Here is a 19,971-nt window from a genome sequence, read left to right as displayed (position 1 = left end):
CAGAGGCGGAGGAGAGAGAAAAAAGGGTGGAGGCTGAGGCGAGGAAGGCACCGTGACCTTGTTCTGCTGTTGCCTTGGAGACCATGATGGTTACCTCATCTGTTAGCTCCATATCAGAGCTGAGCGATATAGATACAAAAAAATTTATCCTAATTTTTTCAATATCTATGTATTTATTATTTAATTGCTCTTTTTCCAAATCAGAGAACCAGCATTTTCAACCAAACAACCAGTATTGTAATTACTCTAAAAATAAAATACAGCAAAAATATAATTAAAAATAATCCGGTCATATATATATATATATATATTTTCTAATAATCAGGTTTTTATCTAAATTAGTGCGTTTACAATGCACCCTCATAGTGAGATTATAATGGGATTTTGGCAATATTGCCTCATGTAAACGCAATACTTACCTAATGCGATTAAGTTCATAATCGTAGTAACCAAATTCGCATTAAACTATGTGGCGTACACCAATTTTAATCACAATAAAGAGCTATATAAACACCTTAATCACAATATTACCGCTCTTTAGGAATAAACTCTGTGACATTATTCTGCGCAGTTTCTGCTCCGTATCTTCATCCAGACTGCGCGAAGGACGTGGCGTAATGATGGTCAACACGGCGCCGAATAATATTCAGTACGTCCATAAAAATGTATTTTGAATTTGATTCGAGTAGATTAAAACAATGGCCGGTAACATGCATACTGTGTGCCTATCTGAGTGTGGTATAACCATACTTATTAGCGAATAATCAGAGTAATGAAAATTGCATGTAAACTAGAGTGAAGAGTTCTGCTCATGTCATGTAAACACCTTACAGTGATTAAGACCTTACTCTGATTATTAGAAATAATCGCATTATTGGTGCACATGTAAACATCGTCAGTGATGACGCAAAACAGTCAAGAGTTTCCAGTCAATTCATTTAAAGTCGATCTCACACTAGAGGAGTTTTTAAATAATCTACCCGAATATGAAATCTGGTTGCAGCACACACATAAGGAGAATCTTCACAGATTTTATTCTCACAGATCTTAAACATGCACACACTACAAGATTTGAAATTTGTAGCGCAGCACACACTACAGGATATTATTAAGATTATCATACCCTGAAGAGCACCTCACGTGATTTCATTGGGAAGTGGATGTAAACATATTCGTCACTGACATAAACAGGTATGTTTACATTTGCTAGCAGCTTTCTACACTCACCTGGTATGTTCAAAACCATAGCGATTTCTCCTCAGCTTTTCTCTTTGTCTGTACGGTTGTGTCATGTTATTGAAGACGCGTTATTCAAGGAGTTTTGTTGCAACACTTCAACGCACCGTTTCGCCATCTCCACTGTCCAACGGACCCATACAGCAGCTGGTTTCGCGATCGCAATTTCAATAGCGCTCTCATTCACTTCTCTCATTGGCTGTTGTTAAAGAACTGACGTAATCTTCCCGATTTAAAATCCTAAATATCAAACATGTTTGATATGATCGGGGTGCCCCGATTTGTGTGAGAGCAGATCGGGAGGTGCAAGATTCGATCTGTGAACGCCTCACATTACCAGATAATCTGCGCCGAACATCGGAGCCGATCGAGGTCCTCGAAAAGATTTTTTTCTCCGATTCTCGGGAGGGGAAAATCGGGCATAAATCGGCCTAAAACTCCTGTAGTGTGAGCCAGGCATAAGGCACCCACACTCCACAAAATAATCTAGACGATTTTGGGCCCAATTCTCCCCTTCTGACAATCCTAGGTAAAGTCCCCTTTATCTTGATGGTTCTACAGATTATCTTATCAGATTTTCCTGTGGTGTGAGGTGTGTTAAGAGTTACTGAATCTGCTCGGAAGTGCGTCAGGGCCGCGCAGATCTCAAATCTTAAATATCCAGCATGTTGAATATTTATGATCAGTAATCCTGTTGTGTGGGGGAACCCCGAGGACGCACTCTGTAGATTGTTACATAGAATGTAACGATACCCAATCAGAAAGTGAGCCGACGGAAGCATAACAAGTAACACTTTACAATAAGGTTTATTAGTTAACTACATTAGTTAACATGAACTAATAATGAACTGCACTTAATACACCATTTATTAATCTTTGTTAATGTTAATTTCAACATTTGCTAATACATTATTATCTTGTTAACATTAGTTAATGCACTGAACTAACATGAACAAACAATGAACAACCGTATTTTCATTAACTAACGTTAACGAAGATTAATAAATACTGTAACTAATGTATTGCTCATGGTTAGTTCATGTTAGTTAATACATTAATTAATGTTTAACTAATGAACCTTATTGTAAAGTGTTACCGCATAACATGACTTCATCCACACCTTTTTCTTTCTTTTTTTTTTCCTGCAAATATTCTGTAAAAAGCAGTCTATTATCGGCATTTCTTCTTGTCTGTCGAACGCCATGTTTGTTTACTCTAAAGTCACGTTTGACCACAAAAGATTTTTCGAGATTTCCAGTGTTCACAGTCAGGACTCTTGTTTGTGAATGAAATCTGTGCTGTCTTGGTCACATCGAGGCACTCCACACACTATAGGAACAAAATCATATTCTCTCTCATTTACGCTTTTTTTCCTTGAGTTGCTAGACCAGACTAGCCTAATAAAATGATCTTTAGGAAAATGAATGCCCTGAAAAGTCCACCCTGCCACAACAAAGAAACCGTAGTTCAAAACAAGCCCTGTTTTTTTTTTTTTTTTTTCTCAGAACAAAGAATTAAATTGAATGTTGAGGTAATAAACCACATTAACAGCGAGCTATCGGTTTATTTAGGATTAAGTATGGTTTTCATCAAAGTATTTTCATTATCCATCTGTTTCTGTGGATTTTGCTGTGAGCCCCCACCCATATATAATACTCTTTGAGCTGTCAGCCATAAACATAAATGTCTTTTTATTTTCACAGGGATGCTGTTATGAAGTGTTTCACCACCTGTTTGAGCTGAAGTGCCGAGTATTCCATCTGACGGCAGGACCTGCATTGCAAGAGTGAATATAAAAAAAAGGATTGTTTTTCTCTTTCATTTCAGAACCTGCCAAATTTTTCTCCATGACCTTAAATTTTGTCTTAATATAATAATTTTAAATAAATATTGTGTAATATTAAGAGTGAATATGTAATATTTGCATTTATTACTAGCCTTTCTTTTTTTATTTTTTCTAAGGCTTTTTTGTTATTTTTATTTTGTGTGTGGCGTATAAATGCTTATTACTGCCAGTTAAAACAAGTGAAAAACAAGTGCCTTATTGCGTGATGTTCATGAATGAATTCAATACTACTGTTCACTTTTGTACAGAAAAAATACCTTTCTACCAAATATATTAACAATAAAAAAAGAAGAGAAAAAAACACATGATACCACATGCACACCAAATAAATACAATACTCCTGCTTTGTTTGTTCATTGTTTTGGAATTTATTTGTGTGCTGCACAGTGAGTTAATGTGTCATATGTTCTAATCTTCTGACTGATGTGTTCAGAATAATGATGTACATAACGTTGGTTGTCTGAGCCCGGGGCAACAGAGACAGCTGTCTCACCACACTGAATCTCAGGAGATGAGCTGATGGGATTCCAGGAGTCGACCCCCCTTTCTTTTTTTTTTTGTGCTTAATCTACAAAACAATAGGTTTTTGTTTAATAAACCCTTATGATTGTCTCTTGCATGCTCAGATACAGGTTTGTTCCTTACCTCAGAGCATCACGTGTTCTTAACGTGACCTAATAACCTAGAGTGGCTGGTCTGTTTTTAGACTGCCTAAGCAAGGAGACTGATGCGGTTTCCATGACAACTGTGGGAGTGCTCTGTTTTCTTGAGCATCCCTCCTCCACAGCACACTTCTATTCACAATGCTGATCACGTGTCAGTAATTACCATGGCTAGATTGTGGGTACAACTGTTGTGGACCCTCCAGCTTGTGGCTGAGAAGATGCTTTAGATTTTGTACTCCAAAAAATACATTCAGTCAGAACGCTTTAATATTAAGTGAGAATATGTCGGCTGTGCATCTGATAGTGTACAGATGTCTGATGTATATATGATATCTGCTCTCAGAACATTGTACACCTGGCAGCACATCAGGTTGCAAACTGATGCCATTAAGTATAAAATGGACTAAATTAAGGTTGTTTCTCATTCTATATCACAGATGCACTTCAAAAAAAGCTATAAATGCTTTGAAAATTGAAGCTATAAGTATCAGTCACATAACTGTAACATTGTTTTATTACAGGCATAGAATCGTATATTTTGTCAAAACCCTCGGTTTTCACTTTGGATCATTTTGACGTTATTAACAATAAAAAGATTTTTTCACTGTAATCTCTATGATTTAATTCTGAAGGCAATCTATGGATGTTGTTTGTGAAAATAAACATCTGTCTTTGTGTGCTGCTTAACAGTAAGGATAAGCCTATTGATTTTTTTCCTCATTTCACTGGGGCTGAAACACTTCTCAGTGGCTGGGTGACAGAACAGCTGTCACTGTGAAATTACAAATTGCTGGAAAGAGAGCGATGGATCAATAACGATGGAGGCTGCTTGTCTTTAACCTCCTCTGTGCTATGCCAAGGTCACAAGGAGAAAATATTGACAATAGGCAAAATAGCACCATCGGTTGGATCTGTGTTATGAAGCTCTGAAAGCTGCATTCCAATACATTGCGGTTTCAAATCTGTTATTCTAAAAAGAAAAAGAATGTACAGATATTCAGTGTCCACAAAACTATCTGGACACTTTAAAGTCATATTCAAGATTTAAATCAATTGACAGCATTCGTTGTTGATTACCACCAAAAAATAAATAAAATAAAGTCTAAGATAATTTTCTTTTAAAAAAAAATAAAGGTTATATAAATTACTTTATTATTCGTTATGTTATGTTGTCGCAGTTAACTTTCCACTGAAAAGGTTAATAAGTTATAGTTGTTTTTAAATAAAGCAAGTTACATACTATTAAAAAACAAGTCAAAAGCTGTCTGAAAGGATTAGTTCACTTTCAAATAAAAATTAGCCCAAGCTTTACTCACCCTCAAGCCATTACTCACCCTCAAGGTGTATATGACTTTCTTCTTTCTGATGAACACAATCTGAGATATTTTAATAAATATCCTGATGCATCCAAGCTTTATAATGGCAGTGAACAGGGGTCATGAGTATGAGCTGAAGAAAGTGCTTCCATCCACATCCGTCCATCATAAACGTACTCCACATCGCTCCGGGGGGTTAATGAAGGCATTCTGAAGCGAAGCAATGCGTTTCTGTAAAAAAAAAAAACAATATATATATATCCATATTTAACAAGTTATGAAGTAAAATATCTAGCTTCCGCCAGACCGCCTTTCGTATTTAACTTACGAAGAAAGTGTAAACTGGCTTCGCGTCAGTTAAGTTTTTTCTGTACGTTGAATGGCGAAGGCGTAGGACATAGCGTAAGCTTTTTGAACTGCAAGAGTTTTACACTTTCTTCGTACGTTGAATACGGAAGGCGGTCTGGAGGAAGCTAGATATTTTACTTCATAACTTGTTAAATGATATGGATATTTTTTTTTACACAAATATATCACTTCACATTTGAAGGCTTTTATTAACCCCCCGGAGCCGTGTGGAGTACGTTTATGATGGATGGATGTGGATGGAGGCACTTTCTTCAGCTCATACTCGTGACCCCTGTTCACTGCTATACACTCTAAAAAATGCTGGGTTAAAAACAACTCAAATTGGGTTGAAAATGGACAAACCCAGCGAATGGGTTAAATGTTTGACCCAATGTGCTGGGCAGCATGTATTTAAATCAGTTCATGTGACTACAGTGGTTTAACCTTAATATTATAAAGTGATGAGAATACTTTTTGTGTGCCAAAAATAACAAAATAGCGACTTTATTCAACAATATCTAGTGATAGGCAATTTCAAAACACTGCTTCATGAAGCTTCGAAGCTTTACGAATCATTTGTTTTGATTCAGTGGTTCGGGGCGCATATCAAACTGCCAAAGTCACATGAACTATTGAAGTTTCAAAACACTCATGACGTAACGAAGCCTCATTTACTGAAATCATGTGATTTTGGCACTCTGAACCACTGATTCGAAACAAATTATTTGTAAAGCTTTGAAGCTTCATGAAGCATCGTTTTGAAATCGCCCATCACTAGATATTGTGGAATAAAGTCGCTATTTTGTTATTTTTGCCGCACAAAAATATTCTCGTCACTTTATAACATTGAGGTTGAACCACTGTAGTCATATGAACTGTTTTAAATATGTTTTAGTAGCTTTCTGAGCATTGAAAAAGGGAGTGTTATTGCTGGCGATGCAGGCCTCACTGAGCCATCGGATTTCATCAAAAATATCTTAATTTGTGTTCTCGAAGATGAACCAAGGTCATACAGGTGTGGAACGACATGAGGGTGAGTAATTAATGACAATTTTCATTTTTTGGGTGAACTAACCCTTTAATAAATGTTCATTTATTACACATATTAATACAGTAATTTTTAAACAATATAGTTGAGTTAAATAAAACTACCCAGCAGGTTGGGCTAACATTTAACCCAACTGCTGGGTTTGTCCATTTTCAACCCAACTTGGGTTGTTTTTTAACCCATCATTTTTTAGAGTGTATAAAGCTCAGATGTGTCAGGATATTTATTAAAATATCTCAAATTGTGTTCATCAGAAAGAAGAAAACACACCTAGGATGGCTTGAGGGTGAGTGAAGCTTGGGCTAATTTTCATTTGAAAGTCAACTAATCCTTTAAGGTGACATGAAAATGATTAATGTGATGAATGAACTACACCAGTGGTTACACAAGACACTTGTGTGAACTTGGCTGCATTTTGTATTGTGTAATGCAATAAACCTCCTTTATAAGATACATTCAAACAGGTACTTGTGTAAGCATGGCTTTGTTGTTTTAACCTTTATGATGTAACCACGCCCCTTCCGCCTGATACACTATAAAGCCTGCGGATGCCCCGCCCCTTGCCAGTCTAGAAGCGAATGTGGAGTGTGGAGTGGACTACTGCGTCTAATACCCAAAGATCCGGTGGACCGAGGCGAATGGACGTATTTCTTCTATCATTCACGCACAGATTTCTTGATTGTTTTGCGCATCGGTTGCGTTCAAAATGCCTTTTCCGCCGATAAACCTGCACTCACGGATATCATCGCCAAGAAAGGAGCTGTTCAGGAAAAAGAAGAGCAGGGACACTGTCGCACCTCCTCAACCCACGTACAGTCAAAGGACAGGAGACGACAAGGAATCGGAGAAAGACAAAATATCTACATCGTGGCCATCGGCCAATTTAAAGCAGCTGGGACGAAGTAAGCCGACCAGAGTCCCTCCAGATCCCGAGACGGACAGCAAACATTCATGGTTGAGCGTCCCCAAACCCTTTGCTACCTCATGCGAAAGCGTCCCACGGTCCAGTTCTGGAGAATCCAGCCATAAATATGCCTCCAGGACCTCTCTAGCAAAAGAAGAAGGCGAGCAAGAGATCCACTTCTCCCTCAGCCTGACCCCCGAAGCCATCCTGGTCATCCAAAAGCGCAATCTGGAAAAGCAGATGATGGCCAAGCAACAGAAGTGCTGCGCTTCCGCGGACTTAAGACACCGGCGGGTTTTCCCATCCAAGAGAGCTCAGGGCAGCTCTAACAATAAGAGCTCCGGACCTGTTGCCAAACTGGACAGTTCCAATGACATTAGCACCATTGTGAAGATCTCCCTCCTCAATGATCAGTACAAATATGATGATGTTGAGTATGAGGAGGAGGATGGAGACGTGGACGAGACTGTCATGAGGAAATGTAAAGAGTGGCTCAAAGGTGTGGAAAGTGCTGCTGCTTTTGGGAAAGTTGATAAACTGTCATCGTTGCCTCATCTTAAAAGTTGATGACCTCAGCTACTTCATTCCACAAAAGGAAGGTCCACTGTGAAGACTTCATTCCATGAGTTGTGTCAAACACAAAAGTCACCTAATTTGCTTTTAGAAATAATGTCCTCTAAGGGTCATTCACACAGGACGCGTTCTCGCGTTGAGAAACAGCAGGGCAATGGTATTGAAGAGACGCGTTTGTAAAAGTTGAAGTATTATTAATTGGACACACCATCTTCAAACGCAAGGCTCATGACCGTGACGCATGTGTACATAGAGCAACGATTAAAAAAAAGCGCAGACAGAACGAAGGAAGGCGCGCACACAGGGCGCGTTCTTGCTGAAAAAACGCAACAATGGACTATTTTTTAACGTGACTGGGCCCTGGGCGTCTTAAAACTTGGCACATATGGAAGACGCTGAAGAAAAAAAAAAAAAATCAAATGCGTTGCAATGTTTACATAGACCAAAAAATAAAATAGAGAACATGTAAAGCACGAAGACGTCACGTGAACGTTTCGTTCACGCAGGACACGTACTTGGGTTCATATACGCTCCTTCAAATTATTGGAATGGAACAGAATGCATAGGCCTTTTTAAGTGTTTTCAACTTGACACGCCGCTTAAACGTGATTGCGCAAAAACGTCCATATGACGCAGTGCACATAAAGCAACAATAAACAGCGCAGAATGAACGCAAGAACGCGTCCTACACACACTCAGCTTTCTTAATGGACAGACGGGAATGTTTTCTGCATTGAAATGTACAGTATTGCTGATCACTCAGAGAATTTTTGCAGGTTACCTTTACACATTGACTGGAAAACAGTTTTTTGCACATTGCTATTGTTTTCACTTTGATGGGCTGAATGTCAGATGCTTGATTTAAACTGTGGAAATAATGTGGACAATTAATGGGAAAAAATGAAGCGAATGACGACCAGTGAAATGCATCCAGAGGCCACGGTCCTTCCTTTGTGCCAGAAAACAATAGCTGTCAAAGGCGACACTGTCTGAGAGCCTTAGAATAGACACTTAATATCTGAGACTTGTTAAAAGTATGTGTGTAATATGAACTGAAGGACTGTTTGATCGACGAACCAGCCGTGTACAGTATTTATTTTGCAATGTGGAAGTGTTTATATGCTGTGTGTTGTTCCAAGTCATTTTTAAAGGTTCTGATAATAAAAAAAAAATAAAAAAAATACGTTTTTTTTCTTATTACCCTATTTGAATGATCAAATGTGAACAGTAGTCATATAAAAATGAATTATTGTTTATACTGGTTCTGCAGTAGGCTTACAGAATCGTCTCTAGTGTTGAACTGATTTTTATTAGCATTCCTAATTCTATGTGTAAATTCTATACATCTTTAAAACATGATGAATTTTAAAATAGGGAAAACAACAACATATCATAGCTAGCATATGGCTAAATTTTGTTAATGTGAAAGGCAGGTCGCGCATCCATCCTTTGTCTTTTGCTAAAATCTTACAAGGTGGATTTCTTAAAAATATTTCTTTAATAATTGGGTAAAACTTGAGCACAACAGGGCTACGATGAACAAAGTGAAATGAATGGGCTATAAGGTATCAAAAGGACTGAGGTTGTGTAAGCTCGCGCTATGGCAACGACCCCTTAAACACAGATCAGACCTGAAACTCAGCACACTTCGCTTTGAGCTCTTACTGTGGAGTAGCTGTTACTGTGGAGACGAGTTTGATGCTACAGCGAAAAATACTTAGTCATTTAGAAAATTTCTTCGTTGAGGGTTAGGAAATTACGTAGGTTATATAAAATTTATAGCCATTACAGTAACACACTGTGTTGTTAGGTGTTAGAAAAGCTGTTTAGCTTGTGGAGTGATTCTTCAAATTGTTAGGCTACTAGTTGATTGTTAGTATAATCAAAGGCTTCAGAGAGCAGATTTTTATTGCTAAACTGGTAAGTCTTTTTTTATTTCTAAATCTCGTTCTTTCAGATAGTAACTAAATTATGAGAATACCTGTGATTCAGAAATGTGAGTAATCTGCTCCCTATTTAACATCAGAATAATAGGTAGTTGACCATGTAAAATCATAATATATGCATTTTGACTTCACATCAATTGGTAGCCAAAATCGAATAGGCCTATTAGTACTTTTACAAATTAATTTATCCTCATTTTAGTGAACTGCAAAAAGGTCATAACTGGTGGAAACTTACAGAGAACTTAGAGCACATCAAATATTTAATTTCTCTGATACTTATAGCATTTTGTCCATGTTGTTTGTTAACTACAAAGGCCTTTACATCTTAATAGCTCACTGGTCTGATTATGAAAATGAAAACTGAAGATGTTCATCATGTCAGCTCGCTTCCGCCTATCCTGGACTCTTACCAGCCAGCACAGTGTCCAGAAAAGGTATGTGTTAAATACCCAATATAGCATGCATTATATTTAACATAATAAAACATACAAATGAACCAGACAAAGCAAAATCTTCCTCTTTTTACATATTCCATTAATTTGTTAAGAATAGACAGAAAATGAATACAATGTTTATTAATATTTACTATATTTTAGACTCCAACAGTTTGAAATATTTAATAGCATTTTTTTTTTTTTGGCATTCATAGCCCAGTTTATGATTTGGACACTTTTTAGAATAGGCCTACTCTACATTGAGTAAATACCAATGTCCAAAACAAAAATTGGTAACACTTTATTTTAGGGTCTTTTAACTAGTTGCTTATTAGCATGTCTATTTCTAGAATATTGGCTATTTATTAGTACTTACTAAGCACATATTAATGTCTTATTCTGCATGACCTTATTCTACATTCTTAATCCTACTCAATACCTAAACTTAACAACTACCTTACTAACTATTAATAAGCAGTAAATTAAGAGTTTATTGAGGGAAAAGTCGTAGCTAATAGTTTATATGTGTTCCCTATACTAAAGTGTTACCCAAAAATTCTTGGTCACACTTCAGTTTAGGAGCACATATTCACTATTAAATATGACTTTTGCCTCAATAACCTCATAATTTACTGCTTATTAATAGGAATAAGGGATGTAGAATATGGTCATGGAGAATAAGGCATTAGTATGTGCTTTATAAGTATTAATAAACAGCCAATATGCTAGTAGTATGCAAGCTAATAAGCAACCTGTTAATAGTGAGAATTGGTCCCCAAACTGTTACCAAATCTTGTGGAATATGGTGTTCAGACTTCTAGGGACTGTATATTAATGTACGTCTGTGGCAATTACAAAACAAATAATGCAAAATAAAAACAAGCTAAATCGACGAACCAATTAACATAAATGGGTAAATGAGTTAGTAAAATCCCTGCTACTGAATCATACAACTTGAGTATGGTCCGTGGGATGGTTCATGTATGGTTCCTTAGACACACAATCAAGCCAGACATTTCTGCATTTGTGTAATTTCTCCAATTTGTGACTGGGTTCAAAGTGACTGTAATCAGCATAATCTGTGAACCTAATAAAAATACCATTCTTTTGTGCCCTCATCCCCATCCATGGAAAATAGTAGAACAGGGAAAGTACAAATGAACAACTGCTGTATTGGTCACCCTGGTTACAACTAGCAACACAGTCCCCAGGTCAACTTCAAAAGTCCTTTTCAATAGTCAAAGGCTCTATTCTTTCCACAAACCTTTGCACATTCATTACCCCATTCTGTTAGATTCTTTGTACCATACTTCAGTTTTTTTTTTTTTATTCTGTCCCAGTTCTCTGGATCACAGGGCCCTTACAGGTTGTTATTGTGGGGAAAAGGAACATTCTAGCATGCATGTCTGACCCTTTCCAACATATTTCTCAGAGTCTGATAGTGTGAGATGGGGCTGAGATTTTTTTTGTTATAGCCCTACGGGAACAGAGGTACATTTTAAACAACAGAAAGAAATTATTTTCATGAGGTTTAGTTCTATTAACAGTTGAATGTGCATGGATCATCATACTAAAATATTCTGAATATACAGCTAAAACATTCCAGCAAGTGTAGTCTGAGCAAATAGCTAAAATGAGCAGGTTTTTAATAATGAATCAAGAACATCCAGCGTGTGGTGTAATCTGATTCCAGGACGAATGACTCTTATGAACTGGTTGCTTTTAGTGAATCAAAAATAATTATGAATCTGTTGGAGCAATTACTGAATTCTGGACCAAGTTCACTTACATTAGGCCTACTGATTTTCGAGCGTGCATTTTTCATGACGATGCTATATGGATGTTTGTTTTTTCTGTACTTTTTATCTCACAATACTGACTTTTTTCCTAGTCAACGTGATCTCATGAGAAAACGTATGTATTTTTACGTAAATTGTGGTTCTACCACACGTACATTTACTTACGTTTTCATACACACAAAAACGTACAACATTGACGTATTTATAGCACTAAAACGTAAAAATACTTACGTATTAACAGCAAAAAAACGTAAATCATGTAACGTAAAGTGTGAATGTATATGAATTCCCATGTATTAATATTAAAATCGTGGCTTGCGCTGCTCGTTTCGGAGGATTACATAATGTTAAACAAATTTGAAACCTTATGAATAAAATTTCTGTAATTGTTTAACCATTTTGTAATATTTAGTTTGTTTGCTGTGAGACACAGAAGGCGTTTTCTCCTATGCAGTGACTGACAATACATCCATAAGATACACCAAAGCACGACATAAATTCACAAATCACATCCATTTTATTTGTTCGCTGTACTCCAAATCTTTAGAATCCATATGTTTGTAAGGAACAGATCCAAATTCAGCCCTTTATCAATCAATCTTCATCTTGATTCTCAACAACAGCGACCGTCACAGTCAAAGCTCGCGCTCGTTATGATTCAAATTTGAAAGTAGCGCCACCCTCGAGAAGCGTTACGACATGGTTTACGGCACTGATATCGAACGCTCATTGGTTCTCACCTGCTTCGTCACAGATTGCGACATGCCGTGTTTCAGTGGATTGACATTTGAAATGGGTGCGCACCTTCACGGAGAGAAGCCGGATTTATCATATTTTCATTGATTAATAAGTTAAATTCTGCTCTGTACCCTATAAAAACTATTACCGCCAGAGAGGACTGTGACTGGAACTCATCATCATTTGAACTACTTTTTGGTACCACTTTTGACATTTTCGCAAAAAATAAATTATTGTGATTACGCTTGTTTGTCTGTCATTCTTTTATTTATAACAGTAGGTAGTTTAAAGAAATGGTTATGGGTAGGTTTAGGGGTAGGTGTAGGATTAGTGGCTCAAAATATCGTTTTAATGTTATATTTTTACTAAAATTGTCATTCTTTATGTTTTATTCTTTTAACATTCTGTAAAAAAAAAAATGGGTAGGTTTAGGTTCGGGATGGGTTTTAGGGGTCTTGCATTTATCTACAAAACGATAAAATGGAAATTATACATATATCTTTATGACATTAAATATTTGTAAACGTTTTACGTTTTTTCGCTGTAAAAACGTAAGTATTTTTACGTTTTAGTGCCATAATTACGTCAATATTGTACGTTTTAGCACCTTTCTAAACGTACAAAAATGTACGTTTCGTGTCTTTGAAAGTTACGTATTAATACCTACGTATTAACAATGAGAGCAGGCTGTCCTAGTAGCCTAATTTATATAAAAATAATTGTGAGTTTGTTTCACAATTCAGAGTTTATACTAACTCAATTGCAAGTTTATATCACAATTCTAAGGAAAAAAAGTCAACTGAGTTATAAACTTGTAATTGCAAGAACTCGCAATTACCTTTATTAATTGCAAGTTTACTGTAGGCCTATATCTTACAATTCTTATTTTTTTATATATCTCACAATACTGACTTTATTTCTTTAAGTTACGAGTTATTGTGAGATATCTAAACTTGCAACTGCCAGAAAAAAAGTCAGAGTTTGGAGATAAAAAGTCGCATTTACCTTTTTAATGTTTTATTTCATGACAGAAGTAAGCTTCCATATGATGCGGATAGAAAACTGACTTTAAGGCCCACTGAAGTGTCTTGGAATGTGCAGCACTATTCAGTGTGTTGACGTAATTTCAACTGAAACAGGAAGACAGGGCGGGACATATCGAACGGCTCCTCCCCCTTTTTAAAATAGCCAATAGCTTTTCATTTATATCACAGATCAGCCAGAGCCGTTGAGCTTGGTAAAGCCTCAGTTTCCTTCTAATCTCTAACCGTTTCTCCTCCTAATCTCCATTTCGCTTTAAAATACAGCATTCTGTGCAGAATTCAAATAGGTCCAATACGCTTTGTGGTCTGCACCGACTTGCGCATATGATCCGCTCTGTGCTATCGTGTCTATGGACCAGAGCAGACTCTGTGTGCTGCTGTTTGCGTGACACTAACGTGAAACCAGATTTTATTCGCATCAAGGGAATCTTAATCATTCCCTATCCCTATCCACTATGTGCCAGATTCTAGAGAGCATTCAACTCAATCAACTTAAAGGGTTAGTTCACCCCAAAATGAAAATTGTCATTAATTACTCACCCTCGTGTCGTTCTAAACCTGTAAGACTTTCGTTCATCTTTGGAACGCAAATGAAGATCTTTTTGATAAAATCTGAGAGCTTTCTATCTCTCCATTGACTGCATTTGCAGCTGACACTTTGACGCTTCAAAAAATTCATAAAGAGATGGGAAAACTAATCATTATAAATCGAGCAGTTTAGTCCAAATTTTCAGAAGCTCAAATGTGCTGCATAACCAATGAGGTTCATTCTCGTGTGTTACGCAGCATATTTGAGCTTCCGGAAGAGGTTTGTTCTTGCTCTTTTGAGCTTCTGTTTATGTTCGCTGATCAATGTTTACATGCGAATAAAAGCCTAAATTTTCATCATACAAAACGATCGAGTCTTTTCAGAAAATTTGGACTAAACCGCTCAATTCATATGGATTAGTCTGATCTGTTTATGATCTTTTTGAAGCGTCAAAGAGGTAGTTGCAAAGGCAGTCAAAGGAGGGACAGAAATATCTCAGATTTCATCAAAAAGATCTTCATTTGTGTTCCGAAGATGAACGAAAGTCTTATGAGTTTGGAACGACATGAGGGTGAGTAATTAATGGCATAATGTTCATTATTGGGGGTGAACTAACCCTTTAATCCAACTCACTTACTGAACCACAAGTTAAAAGCAAACCAGGATTTGTTAAATTTCTCAATATTTGCACTCGTATTGTCCAGCTGTGTGAAACTGCCTAGCTTTGATTCATGATGGCTGACACAGACGATAGGCTACTAAAGCGCCCACTTCCAGCCATCCTTCAATGACACTTTCTTATTTAACAGACAAGATAACTATGTGCCCCTTCACCCTTCTCTTATTGCTGTGGCAACAAACTGATTAATAATGCCTTCCTCTAACGTTCTTTGTGAACGGCCACAAAGCATCCACTTCCTAAATGGGCAGAGCCTGTAAAATGAAGGAATGTTTGCCAGCTCGGCTGGCCTTTTCCAGAGATCGACACGCCACAAACTCATGAAGTGCCTGTACAAGGAAAAGGACAGTCTGCTCTTCCCTTTGTGTTTTATACGCTTGCTTAACATGCAGGTATTTGTCTCATAATGTCATTCTTATTGAATTATTTAATACTTGACTAGTGTAGACATTTGCAGCTACTCTTCCATGAGAAAAAAATATTATTTATGCATCTGTTTCTTATACAGTAGCCCCTTGTACTGTTATAATACATGGTGGGAAATGTTTTTAATTATTGTAAGAAATTATGTTTAAAAAAAACATCATACCACCTGTTTCTGAATTCACAGGACACTAGTTGTATGCTCTGAAACCTTTGAAACAGCTCTAACTATGTAGTTCATGTCAAACCTTAACCAGTGTTGTACCTGCCAATAATTCCAGAGGATTCCTAAGTCAGTGGTGCACAGGAAGAGTTGTGCAACAATAAGTGTCCAGCATTATAAGAGGCCAGTATTACATAAGAAGTGAGTGCCAGCAGTAGAGACTTATCTGTCCTGGACAGTGGTGTATTGAGGCAATGACAAATAACAGCCTTATGAAATGGGTTTCTGGGAAGCTGAACAGAGACTAACAAAAAATTTACTGGCTCTCTGTGTATTTTATTGTATAAATAAAATACAAAGTTCGGTCATGAAACTCTAGATGGCACAGTCTGATAGGTCCTTAACTCAATCTGCTTGCAATCAAATTATTCTCTATAGGGCACAGCTGATTGGTTCCTGCTGTATCAGTAGCCAATAAGCTCGCTGCTCAACATTCAAATACTTGGTCAGTATTTGCTTAGCAGTGCAGCACACTTTCAGAAACCCTCCACCTTCCCCAGCTACACATAGATATGCTACCCCAGGTGAAAAAAAAAGTACACTTCCATAATGTACTTAAAGTGCTCTATTTTCGTGCTCTAAGTTTGTACTCAATATACTAAAAATGCTTCTTTAGTACTTCTTAAGATAATCTTAAGAACATCTAAGTGTACTTAACTGTGCTGTTTTGAGACACCATGAATATGAAATAAAATGTGCTTTTAACATACTATCTCTGTTTTAAAAATGTATTTAGTTGTTACTTGTACACTTGAACCCATCTTTCATACACTAGTTCAAGTGTAGTACAAGTGGTAATTAAATACATTTTTAATATAGAGATAGTATGTGAAAAGCACGTTTTAGTTCATATTCATGGTGTCTCAAAATAGAACAGTTAAGTACACTTAGATGTTCTTGAGATTATCTTAAGAAGTACTAAAGAATAATTGGTTTAGTATTACAGTGTAATTGTACATTTAAGGGGGACACTACAGGCAAAAACACTGTTTTTTCATGCACCTGTCAATTTTGAGATGTTGTGCTTTTTGGCTTTTCATATTTTTTCAGACTGATGGAAAGAAAACATCCAAAATACACTTTTAAGTGTATATTTTATATCACTTTATTTATTTGAGTCTGTAGATTTCAGTTACAGTAAATATCTTTAAAGGCCGTTTTCTCAAAATGCTCTGAGTCAGAAATCTCCACTTCAGCAGAACTTACATACACCAAACTTTACAGTTTTATTCCTCTCTATATTCTGAAGGTTTTTACAGAGGAATTTGTTGATATATAATTTGCCTGATTTTATACAACATTTTATTCCTAAAAAAAATGTTTTTTTGTTTGTTTTGTTTTTTCTGGCTGTTGACAGTATTTTCTGATTTATGGAGTGATCAAAATAGATATCCAAAATTCCCTCTATAAAAACATTTGAATTTAATGTAAAAAAAAATAAAAAATAAATGAGAATTTTGAAACTGACTTCATCCAATATTCAGATTTTTTGTTCTAGAAATGTATGCAATAATGCCTCGTTTGCATATTTAAACATAACATTTCAGAAAACTTGTAATACAAAAAATGTTTGCAATTTTTAATGTAATCAATCAGCTGGGGAGAATGGTGATATCTGTTAGTTAATTTTTTTTTTTTTTTTTACTCTGTACTGTAATAATAATTAACTACATGTACTTACTATAGAGTTAGGATGAGGGTTTGGTTTAGGGTTAATTGCATGTAATTATATAATTTCTATTTATTATATAGCTATAGTAACTACATGTAACGTGTAACAATAACACTGTAAAACAAAGTGTTACAGAATAATTTTTAGTATATTAAATACAAAATTTGTGCATGAAAATAGAGCACTTTAAGTACATTATGGAAGTGTACTTTTTTTTTTCAACTGGGATGGGTAAATCATGTATGCTATTTTGTACAGCAGCAGCATGTCTTGCTTGCTCACAGCAGCGTGTCGTGAATGTATTGGCAGTATAGCAAGTCCCGTACTTGCTTTGCAGCAGCAGCCGCAGCAATAACCAACAGCAGCAACAATAACAGCAGCAGCGTAGCAGATCTATTCCGCCAAGTCCAAACATATCAACATTGTCATATCCATTACCATGCCAAACACTCAGAGAGTTGTCATGACAGAAATTAGTTTCACCTCAAAATTTTGATTGTATGAGCCACACATGAAGCCACTGTAAAATGACACACCCATGAGTGCACATTCTAAAACATCAAGATGCATATATTATTATTTACGGGGGAAAAAAAAGTTTATTCCGGGTATCATCATAAATAAAATACATTTATTTGGCGTTTTATCATGGTGATGTTGCTGCCATTTTTAAAAGCAATAATAGGTGTTTTAGGTTTTTAAGAAAACCCAGGTTGTTCCTGTTCAGCAGAAAAAAAAAACCTTCAAAAACTAAAAATTAATGTTTGTGTGGTTTTGCTGTTTGCCCACAAAAATTATGTCACTTTCTGGTGTATGACGTCATTAAGGACCTGGGTTTGGTTAAAGGGATATTACAGAAGAATAATAAGACTGACATTGAAGTCTCATAATTGATTACTAATTACATCAGTATTAAAAAAAAGATACTTTTTGATTACAAAAAGAAAAAAAAAAATTAGAAACACCTGGAATATTTTTTAAAGAAATCACCAATCGCTTTCTAAGTCATCAATTTTCATTTTAGAAGTTTTCTAGTACAAAAATAGCAACAAACCAAAATAGTGAAATTCAGCCCTATTTTCACTTAACTGTAAAAGAACTAATGTGATCTGCAGTTGAACTGCAGTTTAACAATTTTATCCAATATATTAAGACATACAGTATCTCACATAAGTGAGTACACCCCTCACATTTTTGTAAATATTTTATTATATCTTTTCATGTGACAACACTGAAGAAATGACACTTTGCTACAATGTAAAGTAGTGAGTGTACAGCTTGTATAACAGTGTAAATTCGCTGTTCCCTCAAAATAACTCAACACACAGCCTTTAATGCCTAAACCACTGGCCACAAAAGCGAGTACACCCCTAAGTAAAAATGTCCAAATTGGGCCCAATTAGCCATTTTCTCTCCCCGGTGTCATGTGACTCATTAGTGTTACAAGGTCTCAGGTGTGAATGGGGAGCAGGTGTGTTAAATTTGGTGTTATCGCTCTCACTCTGGTCACTGGAAGTTCAACATGGCACCTCATGGCAAAGAACTCTCTGAGGATCTGAAAAAAAAAAATTATTGCTCTACATAAAGATGGCGTAGGCTATAAGATGATGGCCAAGACCCTGAAACTGAGCTGCAGCATGGTGGCCAAGACCATACAGCAGTTTAACAGGACAGGTTACGCTCAGAACAGGCCTCGCCATGGTCGACCAAAGAAGTTGAGTGCACGTGCTCAGCGTCATATAAAGAGGTTGTGTTTGAGAAATAGATGTATGAGTGCTGCCAGCATTGCTGCAGAGGTTGAAGGGGTCGGGGGTCAGCCTGTCAGTGCTCAGACCATACGCCACACACTGCATCAAATTGGTCTGTATGGCTGTCATCCCAGAAGGAACCCTTTTCTAAAGATGATGCACAAGAAAGCCCGCAAACAGTTTGCTGAAGACAAGCTAAGGACATGGATTACTGGAACCATGTCCTGTAGTCTGATGAAACCAAGATAAACTTATTTGGTTCAGATGGTGTCAAGCGTGTGTGGCGGCAACCAGGTGAGGAGTACAAAGACAAGTGTGCCTTGCCTACAGTCAAGCATGGTGGTGGGAGTGTCATGGTCTGGGGCTGCACGAGTGCTGCCGGCACTGGGGAGCTACAGTTCATTGAGGGAACCATGAATGAGCAGAGCATGATCCCCTCCCTTCGGAGACTGGGCCGCAGGGCCAGTGATCCAACATGATAACGACCCCAAACACACCTCCAAGACGACCACTGCCTTGCTAAAGAAGCTGAGGGTACCTAAACCCTATTGAGCATCTGTGGGGCATCCTAAAACGGCTCCTTGATGTCGTCATGGAGGAGTGGAAGAGGACTCCAGTGGCAACCTGTGAAGCTCTGGTGAACTCCATGCCCAAGAGGGTTAAGGCAGTGCTGGAAAATAATGGTGGCCACACAAAATATTGACACTTTGGGCCCAATTTGGACATTTTCACTTAGGGGTGTACTCACTTTTGTGGCCAGCGGTTTAGACATTAATGACTGTGTGTTGAGTTATTTTGAGG

General features: G+C 37.0%; 3 protein-coding genes across 7 annotated transcripts in view; all 3 read left to right on the top strand.

The window, feature by feature from the left end:
* sft2d1 (SFT2 domain containing 1) overlaps positions 1-3,435 on the top strand; it is a 29,801-nt gene extending 26,366 nt beyond the window's left edge. Inside the window, exon 8 of the mRNA XM_051917708.1 lies at positions 2,940-3,435. Coding sequence (XP_051773668.1) covers positions 2,940-2,979 — 40 coding nt within the window. The 3' untranslated portion in view covers positions 2,980-3,435. The remainder of the gene's footprint in view (positions 1-2,939) is intronic.
* A 2,834-nt stretch (positions 3,436-6,269) lies between these two features.
* prr18 (proline rich 18) lies at positions 6,270-9,117 on the top strand. Its single transcript, XM_051917704.1, has one exon. The coding sequence runs from the start codon at positions 7,166-7,168 to the stop codon at positions 7,928-7,930; it is 765 nt and encodes a 254-aa protein (XP_051773664.1). The 5' UTR covers positions 6,270-7,165; the 3' UTR covers positions 7,931-9,117.
* A 439-nt stretch (positions 9,118-9,556) lies between these two features.
* LOC127525251 (T-box transcription factor T-like) overlaps positions 9,557-19,971 on the top strand; it is a 34,639-nt gene continuing 24,224 nt past the window's right edge. For 2 of the 5 annotated variants that reach the window (XM_051917677.1, XM_051917679.1), the window contains exons 1-2: positions 9,557-9,856; positions 10,215-10,316. The gene's annotated coding sequence lies outside the window, so the exon portion shown is untranslated. Of the gene's footprint in view, positions 9,857-10,196; positions 10,317-19,971 lie in introns of all 5 variants that reach the window. The other 3 variants (XM_051917676.1, XM_051917675.1, XM_051917678.1) reach the window with 3 other exon arrangements.

This window comes from Ctenopharyngodon idella, chromosome 13 (genome assembly GCF_019924925.1).
Source record: "Ctenopharyngodon idella isolate HZGC_01 chromosome 13, HZGC01, whole genome shotgun sequence".
NCBI lineage: Eukaryota > Metazoa > Chordata > Actinopteri > Cypriniformes > Xenocyprididae > Ctenopharyngodon > Ctenopharyngodon idella.
The sequence above is the reverse complement of the archived record's forward strand: the minus strand, read 5'-3'. Positions and strand labels throughout refer to the sequence as shown.